Source organism: Sphaeramia orbicularis, chromosome 1 (genome assembly GCF_902148855.1).
Source record: "Sphaeramia orbicularis chromosome 1, fSphaOr1.1, whole genome shotgun sequence".
NCBI classification, from domain to species: Eukaryota; Metazoa; Chordata; class Actinopteri; order Kurtiformes; family Apogonidae; genus Sphaeramia; species Sphaeramia orbicularis.
Genome location: NC_043957.1, coordinates 38,735,870 through 38,751,706, shown reverse-complemented (window position 1 = coordinate 38,751,706; position 15,837 = coordinate 38,735,870). Strand labels below are relative to the sequence as shown.

Sequence of the window (15,837 nt, the reverse complement as noted above, 5' to 3'; positions counted from 1 at the left end):
GGCCCAAAATACATGTGATTACATTTTGGAACAGGAGGTCAAAGTTCACATTTTTTAGGAATTTTTAAACCTTATTTTTGCCATGTATTTATAATGGCTGAAATTTGTCTATGCTGACATCAGCACACACATAGACATGATGACATCAGCTGGATCGGTGCCAAAATAAGCTATAATACATGCGAGGGGCGGGGTTTGTCGTGCCTGGCACCACTTGTTACCCCGCCCCCCGAAAGGGAGGCAAGGGGTATTGTTTTTGGTATGATTTATTTCTTTGTTTGCTAACACTTTAGCAGCAAAAGAGATAGATAGATAGATTTGATATCTATATAAATATTTATGTTATTATATTATATTGTAGAATCTGAATTTTTTTTAAATTAAGTTTAAGGCTGTGCACATATTTTCTGTATTTTCTTGTTGTATCTGAATAAGAGAATATGAGAAATAAATATGTATACTAATTTCAACCCTGAAAAAAACAACAAAACTAGAGGAGACCTATGTTGTTGTAGGGGAATACTTTTTTTCTATGAATCCCATAGATTTGCTATCATCAACTCAGTGTTTAAATATCCCCGTTGATTACACCCTGACGGGAATGTTAAATGTGGAATTACTGTTATGGAATTTGATTCAGCTGTTAAAACCTGTCAGCAGTTTATAAAATGAGGCAAATTTGAGATGACCCCTTTCTGGCTGACCCAGTAAACTAAAAGGAGTTATCAAGCCGTGTAATTGAAGTGAAATGCTCATACCTCTGAACTTCAAAGGAGGCAAAAGCAAGGAAATCAAAAAGACTAATATGGCACTGATGTGACAGAAACAGAAGAAAATCTCTAGCCCTTAAAAGCCCTTTAAGTGGAAATGGGGAAAATAAAATGTGACAATAGTAATGTGTGGCAGGTCAGGAAAAAACAGCAGTGAAGATAGATCTGGGCATGACGACGTCTCCTGGGGCCAGACTGTGAGCTTGTGCATGTTTGGAGTGGCCAGATGGCAGAAAAGGCAACTGATAAAGTCAAACATGTTTATGGAGGGTGATAATGTGTGGATGGAGGCTGGTGGTGAAATGACAGAACCCTGCAGAGTGAAAACGAATGTCACACCTCTGAGGTAGACCTAGGGACATGCTGCTTCTGTTTGCTTGGAAACAGTCTGATATGTTTTTGAAGGAGCACAATTTATTGTATGAATGAGTCCTGTTGATAAATGTACCCGCAGATGTGAATAAAATGTGTTTTTTGACACCAGTGAGGGACGCGTGTCGCTGTATTCAGGACTGCACTGCATTTGACATCGCAATATTTTCTTCTTCAATGTACTGTATATGACAATATTAATCTGGCAGACATTTCAACAGAAGACAGAAAAGCACATAGAATATAATGAATACGTATTTTTGAAAAAGCTGAATAATTACTTTTTGCTCTTAAGGTTTTGGCGTGTGAACTATCCACTATTGAATATCGATATTAATTTAATTTCAGTCAGAAATAATAATAATAATAATAATAATAATAATAATAATAATAATAATAATAATAATAATAATGGATTAAATTTCTATAGCGCTTTTCAAGGCACCCAAAGCATTTTACATTACTGATCCATTATTCATTCGCTCTAACGTTCACACTCTGGGGGTGGTAAACTACGTTTGTAGCCACAGCTGCTCTGGGGCAAACTTGGGATGGCTGCCAATACGCGCCAAACGGCCCCTCTGACCACCACCAAACATTCATACTAGTGCGGTCAAAGGATAAACCTTTTTAATCAGATTAATCACAAGGCTTGATTGTTGAAGGTTGATTAAATATCATTTATTTTTAATATACATTAATTGTTTTTCATTTTGCATGAGCAGACAGGCTCAAGAAAGAAGGGAATATATATGCACTTAATGTGTTTATTCGACACCTTCAGTAGTTTCAACAAAACAACTTGAAACAACTGTTTCCCATCCAGAAGGCCAACGTGCTGTTTAGCATCTTCCATCTTTACGGGTTGGTTCTGCTGCCTGTCACTACCGGATCAACTGCCCATTTGTGCATGTGCAATGCTAACTCTACTTGGACAAACTGTCCCAAATGCGTTGGCACAGATATTCAGAGTCATTCTGTGCTACAGATGGATTAATTGCGTTAAAATTTGTAATCAGATTAATCATAATGATGAATTAATCTGTGTTAACACGTTTATTTTGACAGCCCTAATCGATACACATTCGTACATGAGGACGACCCGGTCTACCTCCAGAGCCATGGCCACCCAAAAAGAGCTGAGTGCTGTGACAACTCTATAAAAGTGATTATTTTGGAAGAAAATGAGGTAGTTTAATACACCATGAAGGCAGTATCAACAAAGATGGTTGATAAACTAATTAAGAATGGTTGAGCTTGTGCAAGAAACTCATCCAAAGAATTTTAAATCAAAGTAAATAATGCTCTATCTACAGTCGTCTCATGGATATTAGTTGGAGAAGTATGAGTCTCATCCTCATCCTTATTTTCTTAATGCACCTACCTTGTTCTTTTTTCAATGATTTTAATGTCTTTTATCTTTAAATGCTATTTTATTGTCCTAGTTTCTGATCTATTTTGTCTTAATACTATGATTTTAATGTAATTTTCCTTGACTTAATCTATTTCCATGCCTTTGTAAAGCACTTGGAATCACCCTGTGTATGAATGATGCTTACCTTAACTTATATCAAGCAGAAAAAAGATGTAGCATGATTTCTATTTGTTAATTATTATGCAATATGACTGCATAATATGTTGGTCAGCATTGTATAGATGTTTTAGAGTTATTACAAACCACACTTTGGATAAATTTGTACTAACATGTAGTAAACATCTTCATTAATATGTTGTACTTTCAGAACAGTTAACACCTTTTCATCTCTAACCAACACATTTAGTGTCCAACTGGTATTATAGGTCTTCACTTTTACTATTAACAGTGTTCAGAACAAAATGATAATATAAGTTACCAGTGATGAGACTGCAGTGCCTCTCCTCTGGTTTCTTAATGTGCTCATATAATCACTGGAACACGCCATTTCTGCTGTTAATTATTTAACAAAGAAGAGGTTAGCTGAGGTTTTATCTCTCAAGTTTTAAGCAGATAATTAATAAAATCCACAGCAATAGATTCTACAAAGTCCTACATGTACCAATCCTCAAATACTTACAGATCTCATGTGTATAAATCACAAGTAAGAGCAAGATGCCAAAATACTCATAAGGACAAAGCAAAGAAGCAACATAACAAACAAATGAATGGGCTTTACTGCCGCCTGGTGTACATACATTGTACTGCAGCACATTGAGCAAGACAAGAGCATGATAGATGAGCTGACTGAAAACAGTGGACAAGCCAAAGGGGTAGAGACTTAACTAGAGCGCTGGGAAAACCAGAGGGGAAGAGAAGGAGGATAAACAAAGAGATAAAACAGTTAATGAGACATTAGTATATTACAGAATGCACCAGGGCAAAGCTCAGCCTACCACTGGGAAATAAAGCTGAATAGAATAAAATAAAAAATAAAATAAAATCAGCTAAGAGAAGAGAAAACAACAGGGGAGAGGAGGTGAAAGGGAGTAAATGAGGATATATGAGAGCCTGAAAGAGGGTAAACTGGAGCGAAAGGTAAAACAGAAAGAGGAACAAGGGAAAGGAAGAGGATCAAAGCAGGCATTCATCTACACCACCACCCCCCGTCTCCCATCGCCTTCCCCCTTTCTTTCCGCTCCCACCTCTTTTTGTACTGTATGGCTGATTACTGGGTGTATTTTATCGTCATCCGTTGTTTATCTTAACCTCATCTATTTTCTTCTTTTATCTATAAAAAGCATCTTTCCTCAATCATTTTTTAAACCCACTCTCTCTGCAACACCATGCCTTATTTCCTTCCATGTCTCTAAGTCATCTTCACTGTCTAAAGTGCTTGTACAGTTACATTCACACACATTTTGTTTCTCTGTATCCACTATATCTACTCCACTCTCTGACTGAATTTCCCCCTCTTGTCTCTTCTCTGTTTCTTTATAGCAGATAAATACATGTGGAGCTTCCTCGAACAAGTGGACTACGGCTGCACTGCACATCCATGAATAGCACATTTAAATGTACGCTGCCATACACCAAAAAACAATCACATCATTCTTCAAAATCCCCAGTCCTCAAGCACATATGCCCCCGCATCCTACAAACAAGGAGGAATAAAAGCAGATGCAGGCTCAAATACAAACATGCTCCCTGGATAACACCCTACAGTGCAATTACAGGGTTTACTCCAAAGCTCTCTGCTTTAACTCATATTTACTCATGTATTTTTAAACAACTGTCTTCTTTAATCTAAAAAAAGACAGCAAGTATGTATCCCAAGGAGGAACACTGCCTGTGAACCTCAAAAACACCCACCAGTTTCCAAGGCAGATGTATTTTTTAATTGATTTTACTTAATGTTTTTCATTTATTTATGCGCAAAGATGATTGCATCCTCTTTAGAACCACAAAAATATAATCGATTACACATTTTACTCATATCTGAGAATACAGCAGCAAGTATTTTTAGATTTTGCACTGCTGATTAAGAAAATGTTATACAGGGACTTACATTATCATGGGCTGATGGAAAGTATGGGCACAATTTCTTATACAGGATGCCCCATAAGTCTCCATACATAGGAAAAATAAACGTTTCTTGACATAAACCATTTTTATTTATATAATATGCTCTATATGACTGCCATTTTGTCGGGAACACACTTCAGTGCATGTCTGCTGAAGAACTATAAAGAAGAAATATAAAGAAATACATGTTAGAACCATATATGTATGGAATGTATTATGTCTCCTATGTCTGGAGACTTGTGGGACACCCTGTATGTGTATATATATATATATATATATATATATATATATATATATATATATATATATATATATATATATATATATGTATATATATATATATATATATATATATATATATATATATATATATATATATATATGGCTTACATATCAAAATAATCCGATTTTGGGCAAATATATGTTATCCTCATGATTTACTTAAACAGTCCCTTTAATGTATTGAAAAGTCTGGCAAAAAAATATAATTGTGTCTATGGAAATCGTATGATCTCTATAATTTACTATAAAACACACACATTGAGAGGTCTGTCTAAGTAGATTCACAGACCTCAATGAAGATAACATATATTTTTCCAATATCAGATAACCTGGTAATGATGTTAGATTAGATTAGATTAGATTAGATTAGATTAGATTAGATTAGACTTTATTGTTCCCACAATAATCAAGGCAGCAACACAATAAATGCAAGAAAAATTGTGCATGTATAACAATACTGTAAAAGACAAACAATATAAAAAATGACAATAATAATAGAAGTAATAGAATACTATAGGCTATATACATGTTATGCAATAATGTTATCATTAGTTGCAGCTGTGATCCACTTCAAACAGAAGGCGCAATGACAACTCTGGTTTCATAAGTCATAAATTGTAAATATGTTTTGCAAACAGTCTTCAGATACAATTAAGGCTGACTTCATCTGAAGAAACATGCAATATGAATTGCAATCAGATTCAGTCTGTATTTCTGAATCACACAACCACAAACAACTAATACAGAACCTAAAAAGAAGAAAAGGATTATTTTTCAGGAATATTTCAGCCTACAGCAGAAGATCATGTAGCCCTAATGCAGCCCCCTATGTGGGCTATTTTATCCTATATTCTACAAGCCCACATTATATCATAATATACAGGGTCTCTCCTACCCGCCTAAAGTGATAACAGGTGGCAAGCCGCCAGCTAGCAAGTGTTTCAAACATCCTCCCAGAGTGCTGCGAAATCCCAGTGCAGCAGACAGGCGGGCAGGTGCTATTCATGGAGTCTGAGAAATAATGAGGGAAAACTAGCAAGAGAATAATGTGGCAATGAACTGCTACTGAGTCTTTGTGATGCTGTGTGTGTGTGTGTGTGTGTGTGTGTGTGTGTGTGTGTGTGTGTGCGCACGTGTGTTTCTGCATATGAATGTCTGTGTGCACATGTGTTGAAGGGGGAGGGGACACACAAGGAAACCAGTGTTAGCAGTGTTTTAAATGAGCATTAAAAGTAACACTTGTGGATCAATGGGATTTTATCACAATGCAATGAGTTCAGCAAAGTGATGAACTCTAAATTATTTTTCTCAGAGTAGCAGAGTTTCTCTAATGTGGTAATAAGATGTGTTCATGGTGTGTTAATTACCCATAGAGAGGTTCAAGAAAAGTTAAAGATTGCCATTAGTTATATTAAGAAATAGCTTAAAGGATGGCTGAGATGCCTCTACATAAAAATGCACTATGCAAAATTTGGAGTTAAATTGAGCAGAGGAGATTATTTTGTACTGAAAGGATTTTTTGTTTTGAATCAAACTGAATAAAAGGAGATACTGGCATGTTCTATAAGTATATTCAGTGTTTAGATATGTACAAACTGTTCTTAAAACATTGTTGGGGGTCTTGGTCTTGGCACAACTAAATCTGTGCAGAACAAAACATCTTCAGAAAAACATAAACAGACATAACAAATGCAATGCCTGGAGGTAGAAAATGTACTGAGGCAGTGTTAACCCAGCAGGGAATATGGATGAAGTAAAAGCACATAAAGAAAAGAAGACACTTTGTTGTAGCAAACTGTGAGGCTTGATGCATTTAGGGAGTTATTCATTACAGGAGAAAACTCTGCCTTCTCTACAAAAACAAAAGCTGCTAAAATACCATTGGTCATCTGCATGTAGACACAGCAACACATATCCTGTCAGCAAGCAAGGTAACTATTTCCTGAAGCTGAAGCATTTGGCAACACAACAAAGCACTGAGGAGACTGACAGTACAACAGATTAAAAAAATAAAGCAGAAGGTTGTCTGTAACCATTTGGAAAAGGGAACCTATGAATCATAACTTTACATGATGACAAAAAGTCTTGACTGTACAAAGGAGGCCAAGAGGACAGGACTTGGGAAATGCAAGTAGACTGACCCCAACACCTTGAAAGAATCATCTGAGACAAAAAAAAAAAAAAAAAAAAAACGTCATAGATCTTAAATATTACATGGTCCAATGCTTGGAAGTCTGTTTATTTTACAAACCTTGTGGTATCACAGAAGAGCACAACTAGCGAGGTGTGAGGAAGGAGCGGAGACGAGGAAGCTAAGCCACTCTGAGCTGTCAGTAGGAGCTGAACAGCAAAGCTGAAAAGCCAGGATACACATTGCAAAGGCTGGGTGCCATGAATTTGCAACAATTTTTGCTAAACAGTTAGCAGCATTATCACGTCTTGCTACTAATACAACTCATATCACTGCTACTCTTGGGCAGTGAGGTGTATACTCTGAGAGATCCTCTCAAAAAACCTAGTGTAGTCACTGTGAGTACTTTGTAACTGCTTTAGCACAGATTTTCACAGTAGGCTCACTTGGCCTAGATCCTACCAACTCACAAAACTCCTCCCTCCCACTAGTGTCTAAGGCAAGTCAGGAATCTGTTATATCAAAATGACTTTTTTAGGAGGATGCTTTGAAGCTGTGCCTCTGTTAGTGCCCAGACCAGTCTCTTGTGTGGCTTTGCAGTATGACAGCAGCAGCAGCATGGAGGGAGCAGCAGAAACACAGTGAGAGAGGACCTATCTGCTTTTGATTTGGTTGTTTTCCAGAAGTGAAATTGTGTGAAATCTTCCTCATTTGTAAAGGAGATTGATAAGGCCAGTTCACAGATTTAAAACTAGAGGGGTGGAAATCAGAAATGATGACTATAAAAACCAGTGGAATAGGAGGAAGATATGAGATTTAGGAAACATGGAGAGAGGAGAAAAATAGAAACAGTTATCAAAGTTACAGATAGAAAATATGCTTTGAGATAAAAAATAAAAAAACAGAATCCTGAAATGACAGTGGGAATGACTGAGAAAGAGGGAAAAGGGGCCATCATAACACAGATGGAATGATAAAGAGGAGGAAACTGCAAGATCGAGTGTGAGACTGATAGAAAAAGAGGCAAGAGGAGACAGCTTCAGCATCAGCATCACCAGAGAGGAAGAGAAATAAGACTGGGCATTTGAATTGAAAAGAAATGGATAATGAGATGCTAATGTAACAACAAAGGAGTGAGTGCCCTTCGGGGGGAGCTATGCTACAGCGAGCTGCTTCACTATGAACACAGCAAAAGTGGGAATCGCATTTAGAAATGCTCTTTATTAAATGGCTCTAATGTGCACCAATCCATCCAGGTGCATATGCTCTGATTAAAATTAAATCATGCTTATCTCACCCCATCTGTGGCTCTGCAGGAGCAAGTGAAGACAGTAGACACAACCCTGGAGAAGAGGTGAGTTAGGGGGAAAAACCAGCAAAAGGCAGACACTGTTGACACAAGGACAAAGTCGACAGAGGGCATGCTGGGCATAAAAAGAAGAAAAACAGGGTGAACAGAGACAGCAAAAAAAGCCAAATTAGAGAGGAAGGAATGATGGAGACCCATGAGGAGATGTGACGCTGGAGAGAAGCACTGATGAGAGATGGGGGAGAATGGAGGTCGTTGTGACAGCAGACATGCTTTTGAGTGGGAGGAGGAGGAGATGGAGTTTTACAAGTAAAGGAGAATAATGTAGAAATACATGGTGCAAAAGATGTAATTACTCAAGGGAATGAGCGCTGGAGAGGAGTGATGAGGAGAATCTGACTGGGCAGAACTCTAGAGACCGTCAAAAAGAATACAAGAGGAGGGGAGGAACACCACTGACAGATTTAAGCCTTGGGATACTATAGATGCACTATGAAAATTAGAAAGCTGGAAAATCATTATAACAAGTCCTCAAGAGGATGCCGAAGATGAGCCAATACCAAAGTACAATGAAACAAAATAAAAGCAGGCTAAAACTGTACGCAAACCTGCAGGGATTTGGGATATTTGTGCCACGAGGAGATACATGTTGAAAGATACTGTTTAGCCAAAAGAATGTAAGGTTCATGTGTTGGATGCGGCACAAAGAACAGATAAAAAGCTATAGTTTAATCTCAAGAGGATGCTATGAATGAGTGAATGAGTACAATAACATACGAAAAACAAGGCTTCCTGAAATCCTCCTGGTGACTCACTAGAAATGACTGATGCTTCTGCAGGTGCGCCAAGGAAATGTGCTGCTTTACTAAAGATGGTTTTAGGAAAGTTTGGAGGGGAAAATGTTAACCTTGAATACAACGGACATGTATTTACTTAAGTTTGATGTCAAGACAAGTCAAGTAGCTGTCAAGTACAACTTGAAATGTCCGTATCTATGCCTGTAGGTGGTATCTACTGGTGCAAAATGTGAACATTTGACTTATTCACTTTAGTTTCTATGGCACTATACAACTTGGTAATTTTCACCAACATTAAACTTTAATTTGTTCACCCATATGCAAAATGCTACATCATATTTTTTAGCTGAATACAAAAGCAAAGATGTGTTTTATTGCTAAGAGCGGCAAATTCAGCTCATTCAGCTACCATGTACTGTAGCTCAGAGGACCTGCAGGCTTGGAGCGAGTTAGCGGTTGCACAGAATAATTGGGTTTCCGTTCTTAATTAGGCCAATTAATTAGGAAATGCAGCTGAGGCCATGAACACTCCACCAGGTCATTTAGGGATTACAAGGAGACAAGAAGAAGTCATGGGAAGAGCGCAGGAGTGAAGGAAAGGAATCGAGGAGCTTATAAGTAGTCAGGTCACTGGAGAAGGCCTTTGTTGCCGTAATAGATCCTCTCACCATCCTGCTGAATGTTATCACTAAGTGATTCATGGACTCGGAGTAATTATGCAATTGTGACACTAATCAAATCAATCACTTCTTTTGGGATTCAGTGAAATGAAAACAGAGCCTGCTAATTTATGCAATTTCTCAAATGACACTCATTGTTGTTAATCTGCCATGAGAAACATGTGGAAAGATAGAAGAGAGTGATGTGAAAATGAAGCTGCAGCAAAAGACAGAATATTGGCAGGCAGAAGAGTGAAAATGTTCATTTGTCCATCAGGCTTCTCTGTGTGACTGTAACTTCCCTAAGGTTTATAACACATCCATGACCTGAAGGGTACAGTCAGATACCTTTTCACTTCTACAAAACTGTAAAAAAAAAAAAAAAAAAGATACCTGTTGAATGCAAACTGCACACTAAATATGAGACATTTTTAAGACTTATATTCAGGTTAGGCCAAATATAGACCATTTTCTAAGGGGTCATAACTACTAAAAGTAAGGAGTAACATCACTGTCAGTATGACTTTCAGTGTTCAGGTCAGATCAGGCTCAAATTACCCAATGTGACTCAAGCCTGAGGAGTGCAACAAGCTCCAGAGTGCTGAATAATATTTCCTTCTAACATGAAGAAAAACCTTACCTCCACAAAGAGAAAGCAGGGCACGATGTATTTGCTGTTTTTTTGCTGGCCTGTGTCTGCAGGGAGGTTCCTCATCGCCCTCCTCTGCGCTGACAGCCGACTATCAATCATCTGTGGGGTCAGAGAACATTGTGAAGCTTCAGTCAGATTTAGATATACTGAACACAGAGTCACTGCAGTGGGGAGAAAAAAAAGTTAAAATCATGAACATTGAACTTGACCTGATTCAATTTACTTACCTAATTTACATCCAACTTCAATTTTGTGACTATTATCAACAGCGCTCTGAGTCCCTGGCAATGCAGCAGTGTAAATAGTGGTCTATTTATATTCATTGCCTGGCTTAGAGTAAATCTTTGGTTCTGCTTTTCATACTATAAAGTCACAACAAAGAGGCTAGCAGAAAGGACTGAACAAATTTAAAATGTATTGGATATTTGTGTTAAATTGTGCCATTCTCTGAAAAAAAAATATTGACAGAGAAAGATGGTCAGGTGGATGTATTTCACTGTTAAATTTCAACACCAGAGAAGCACTGTGACAGAGCTGTGTGCAGGAATTGCATTTGTATTGACCACTTCAAATGTAAGTGTCAAAATTAAGTGCAAGTAGTGCAATTGATTTAACACTGGAGACCGGAATTCTCGACCCCTGCTCAGTCCAATATATATATATATATATATATAAAATTTTGCCTTATTAAACATGACTCTTATCTATTTCATGTTATTCAGTTATCTAATATTTAGTGTTTATTTGTGATATGTGTATTACTATTACAAAAGGGACAGAGTTTATTTTGATTTGTAACACTGTTGCGAAAGGGACAGAGTCTATTTTTGATATGTATAGCATTTTGTGTTTTGTGCTTCATCAGAATTTAGTCTGATGTGTAGGATTTGTTGAGTTACTTATGAGATCTGACATGGGGTAAGGGAGTGGTAATATATGAGTTAAACTTCATCCCAGTCCTTTTCAGATATGTTTTCTTTTCTTTTTATATACATTTTTGTTGTTTTGGTGTTAATGTTAGTTTCAAAATATAATAAACAATCAGTTAATCAATATTTACCACATTTCATACACGAGTGTCGCACGGAAACACATTTTCTGAAAATAACTTAAGCAGTGAAGATTAAAAAACATCAGGTTTCTGGAAACATCCATTATGTGCACACTGTCTTGCAGTCAGATTTATTTTCCCTATTTGAGAGACAATGCAAAGCTTCATTCACTCTCAATAGACCAGCTCAACAATATGTTTCTCTCTGATTCACAGATGTGGCACCGCTCAAAAATTCACAGTAAGAAACAAAGACTGTGCATCTAAAACCATAGCATCTCCATCTACAGTAAGTATCCTCTACACTTGCTACAGTCACCTGCTCAAAGTGTATTTATCTCAAGCTCAAAATGTGTCCTCGGCCCATTAATAAACCAGGCACCTTCAGTGCTGCATATAGTCCCTGTGCATCACACTGTCAATTGTGATAGTAATCAAATCTGAGCACAAAGAGAGATCCCTTTTATCTTGTATCACCAGTAAAAAAAAAAAAAAAAAAAAATCTATTTTTATGCAAACACCCCTACACTTTAACATATTCACACAAACTAACACACCTATGTGCAGCAGTGCCCACAAAGATATATCTGCATGATAAATTAAAAATGCACTCTCAGGTACACACACACACACACACACACACCAGCGTGGGTATGCAATCAAAAGAACTTGGGGGGAAATGAGGTTGAAAGGAGGAGAAGTAGAGTGGAAACAGAGGAGCGATGATCAAAAACAAAAGCCTGACAGAAAGAGATAAGAGAGAGACAAAGTCCTGATGCAGACGTTCAAGACGCTTCAGAAGTACTGAGGGTGGGGTGAAAGGCAGCACACTCAGCAGTGGGGAATGATCACAACTTGGGGAATACAGGTAGAAGAAAAAAAAAAAACAGCCAAAGTTGGCATACACAGGTGGAAACAAAGGGAAGGGATGATTTGGAAAGTTAAGCGTTAAGGAGAACTATGGCTTTTCTGAAGAGCACGTTTTGAGACTCTTTAGTATTTGCTACTCTACATGACATGTTAGGTTTGAGTTCAGATTTGGGTTTAAACATCAGAACTTCATGATTTAATCAAACAAGAGGCAGCAATCTCTCAGAATCTAGCGCAATATTAATCATTCAAACATCAATTGTTCCCGTGTCAGATATTGAGCACATTGCCTCGTCTCATTGACAACAATTATCTCCCTGACTTTATGGCTGAGGGCAAATCTCTGCTGCCTTGTCAGCCCTTTCTCTAATCAATGGTCATTATGGGTGAGAGGGGAGGAAGCAGTTTCACAGAGTTGGAATGCATCCACAGCTTTACAATGCACCTGATCAGTGATCATCAAACCACAAAACAAAACATTAATATTGTCTCAAAGATACACGGGAACCAAAACTGAACCTGACATCGACACAATCCTGTCACTTACTTACAATACCATACACCATTTCATCATGTCATTTAGGATACATTTAGTTCAATTTGAAGAGAAAGGGAAAAGATTCCTTGTGAATATCCCCATGTTATCTGTGTTCAAAACCATAACATATGCATTTAAAGTATAGAAGCCAATTTCCAAGATCCATCCTGGTTTTCAGTGTTCCTTCTGAGGCTCCTTCCCCCAAATCCTAATTCCTTCCATCCTGTTCATGAGCATGGATGCCCTCTGTTGCTGACTGTCTGGTATTAACAGCCAAGGACAGTGTTGCCTTGATTACTTCAGACTATTTTTTTTTTTTTTTTCCCATTTCAGGGATAAAGATGTGCACAATAACCAAATGTTTTTTTCACTGCACACACAGAACAAATAACTAGTAGAGAATGAGGAGGGATGAACTGACTCTGACAAAATCTGCAATGGATTTGAATCGCTTACTTCACTTTTAATAACGAACAACTACAATACTCCTAGAATCCTGAATTTTCTCGTATGCTTTTCTCAATTTGTATTAGATCATATGGTCACATGGTATCACGAATTCTGATATTCCCTAACACCGAAAAGCTAAGACTCAAAGAATGGTGCTCAATATACACATATAAATTGCAGCTGACTGTATTTGAAAGACATAATAATGGTCCCATTAGTTTAATGCATAGGATTTAAGGATTAGAAAGCATCCTTTTTGCTAAATCTCCCTAGGTGTCATCAAAAGTCCACCAACTTGAACTTCAATTATCTTGCACTTGTGTCCCTGCTGACAGTGTGTGTTCCACAACATGGATTTATCATCATATTCTGCTATTTACAGACTCACATGAGACTTGAATATAGTCACAAATTTCTATTCTTGGTTCAAAGTGTGTCTGTATAACACACATTGAGAACACTGTGAACTGGAAAATTCACATTTGAGTGGATTTCATCACAGTGCTGTATGAATACACACATATGCAGCACACTGCACATGTGCATTTTAGATGCATTAATTATTCATGCTGGGGTTCATATACTTGTTTTCACCCTTACACTGCTGTCTCACGGGAGACGCTCTTCCACTCACCCCCACCAGTCAAATATAAGTACCCTGTTCTACTACAGCCAAGTAACAGCATGAAGTATTACAATTTGAGACATAGAAGCATTTATCAGTATGAAGAAGACCGTTATGCAAGTTATGTCATCAGATGAAAGAGATTCATAAATACATTCCCATCCAGGAGGTTGTCTGCTGTATATACAGTGTGTGGGTCTCCCTTTATGGTCCCATCTCTGCGAGCAGTGAGAAGCAGTGAGGCATTAGGCTGGTGTGACGGATTGTCTCTTGTGTTGCTGTCCATGTCGTTCACTATGATGTGAATCCTTAAGCCTCGCGCTGGCACCACAGAAATAAAAGACCCACTCACTATCTCACTGGCACACAAACACACACAGGTGTACACAGTCATTCTCACATACATACATCAGTGTACATACATGCACATTTTCACTCAGGCGTGTGCACACAAGTGACCATTATCACAGCACTCATTACATAGCAACTTGGATTTCAAGCCAACAAGTGGTGCCACACACTGGATGCTTGTATGTGTGCGTGTGTGTGTGTATGAGAGAGAGAGAGAGAGAGAGAGAAAGAGAGAGAGAGAATGCAAGGAATTCCTGCTGTGCTGCATCCTCAGGTTCAACAATGTGGGTCATAGAGATGCACAATCACACACACATTCACACACTAACGCACTTTGTCCCCCCCAAAAAGCAGTGAAAGCAGGGCAGTAACTGCTTTGAAAAACTCTCACCTTAAATCTCTGAATGTTGCTGCACAGTGACCACTGTGTGTCCTGTAAGTCTTTGTCTTTAGGAGGATTTAGTCTCACAGCAGACTTCCATCCTGTGGTTTCGCTGTGGTCTCAAATGTGTTCCTCTCTCTATTTCCTTCTTGTATGTTTCAAAGCAAACCACCCCTCACTTCCGACGATCTGTCAGTGCGTAGCCCACGGCACTGAGTGTGAATAGGGAGAGATAGAGAGCTTGCCCACTGTCAGGCACCCTGCCTCCAGTCAGCCTGGTCTATATCTGTCTGCACTCTGCCGTTAGGTCGCTAAGCTAAATATGATGATCTTCAGCAGCACTTCAAGGATAATTAGTCAAGTGAAGGGATCCACAGGCTTGGTGAGGGTGAGAGATGCTGTTCAGCGCAGTTGCTGGTGGATACGAGGAGAGGAAAAGAGATGAGAGAGGGGAACAGAGAAGAGAGAGAGAGAGAGAGAGAGAGAGAGAGAGAGAGAGAGAGAGAGAGAGAGAATGTATGCATCTGAATGTGTGTGAGAGAAGAAAAGGCAAGGAGGAGGAGGAGGAAAAAACAGAGTGGGAAGGGAATAAGAGAATGAAACAGCAGGAGCTCAGACTTGGAGCAAAAAAGAGGCAGCATGAGAGAGAGAGAGAGAGAGAGAGAGAGAGAGAGAGAGAGAGAGAAGGAGGGACTGTATATGTGTCAGAGGCAGCTCTGTGGCTAAAATGGTAGACACTGTGCACTTTAGTACCCCAGGAAACCACTTTGATACTGGCAGTCAATGTAGCCTATATAGAGTGTGAGTGCACAGGTGTGTGTTTCTCTAGAACTGTGTGTTTGAGTGGGTGCATGTGTGCAATTATAGAAAAATGGAAAGTCCAAGAATAACAGAAAAAGGCATGTGTAAAATGGGACACCTCACACACTTAGGTCCAATGAGGCTCTCAAGTGCAAGTCTGTGCTACACTACACCAGTACACTAAAGTATTCTGTTTTACCAGGATTTCTGTTTTAGGACTTTGTAGATAGATAGTACATAAATTAACCAATTAGCATCCTCAGTTGGAAATTAGTCCACAAATGCAACTGTCAACACC

At 38.4% G+C, this 15,837-nt stretch overlaps 1 protein-coding gene across 2 annotated transcripts in view; it reads right to left on the bottom strand.

Annotated features, from left to right (window-relative positions):
• LOC115427525 (phospholipid phosphatase-related protein type 5-like) overlaps positions 1 to 15,274 on the bottom strand; it is a 68,125-nt gene extending 52,851 nt beyond the window's left edge. Inside the window, exons 1-2 of one of the 2 annotated variants that reach the window (XM_030146111.1) lie at positions 14,748 to 15,274; positions 10,460 to 10,570 (exon numbers count right to left, since the gene is read on the bottom strand). In XM_030146111.1, the coding sequence (XP_030001971.1) occupies positions 10,460 to 10,570 (111 nt within the window). In that variant the 5' untranslated portion in view covers positions 14,748 to 15,274. The remainder of the gene's footprint in view (positions 1 to 10,459; positions 10,571 to 14,747) is intronic. The other variant, XM_030146119.1, reaches the window with a different exon arrangement.
• Between the last annotated feature and the right edge of the window lie 563 nt (positions 15,275 to 15,837).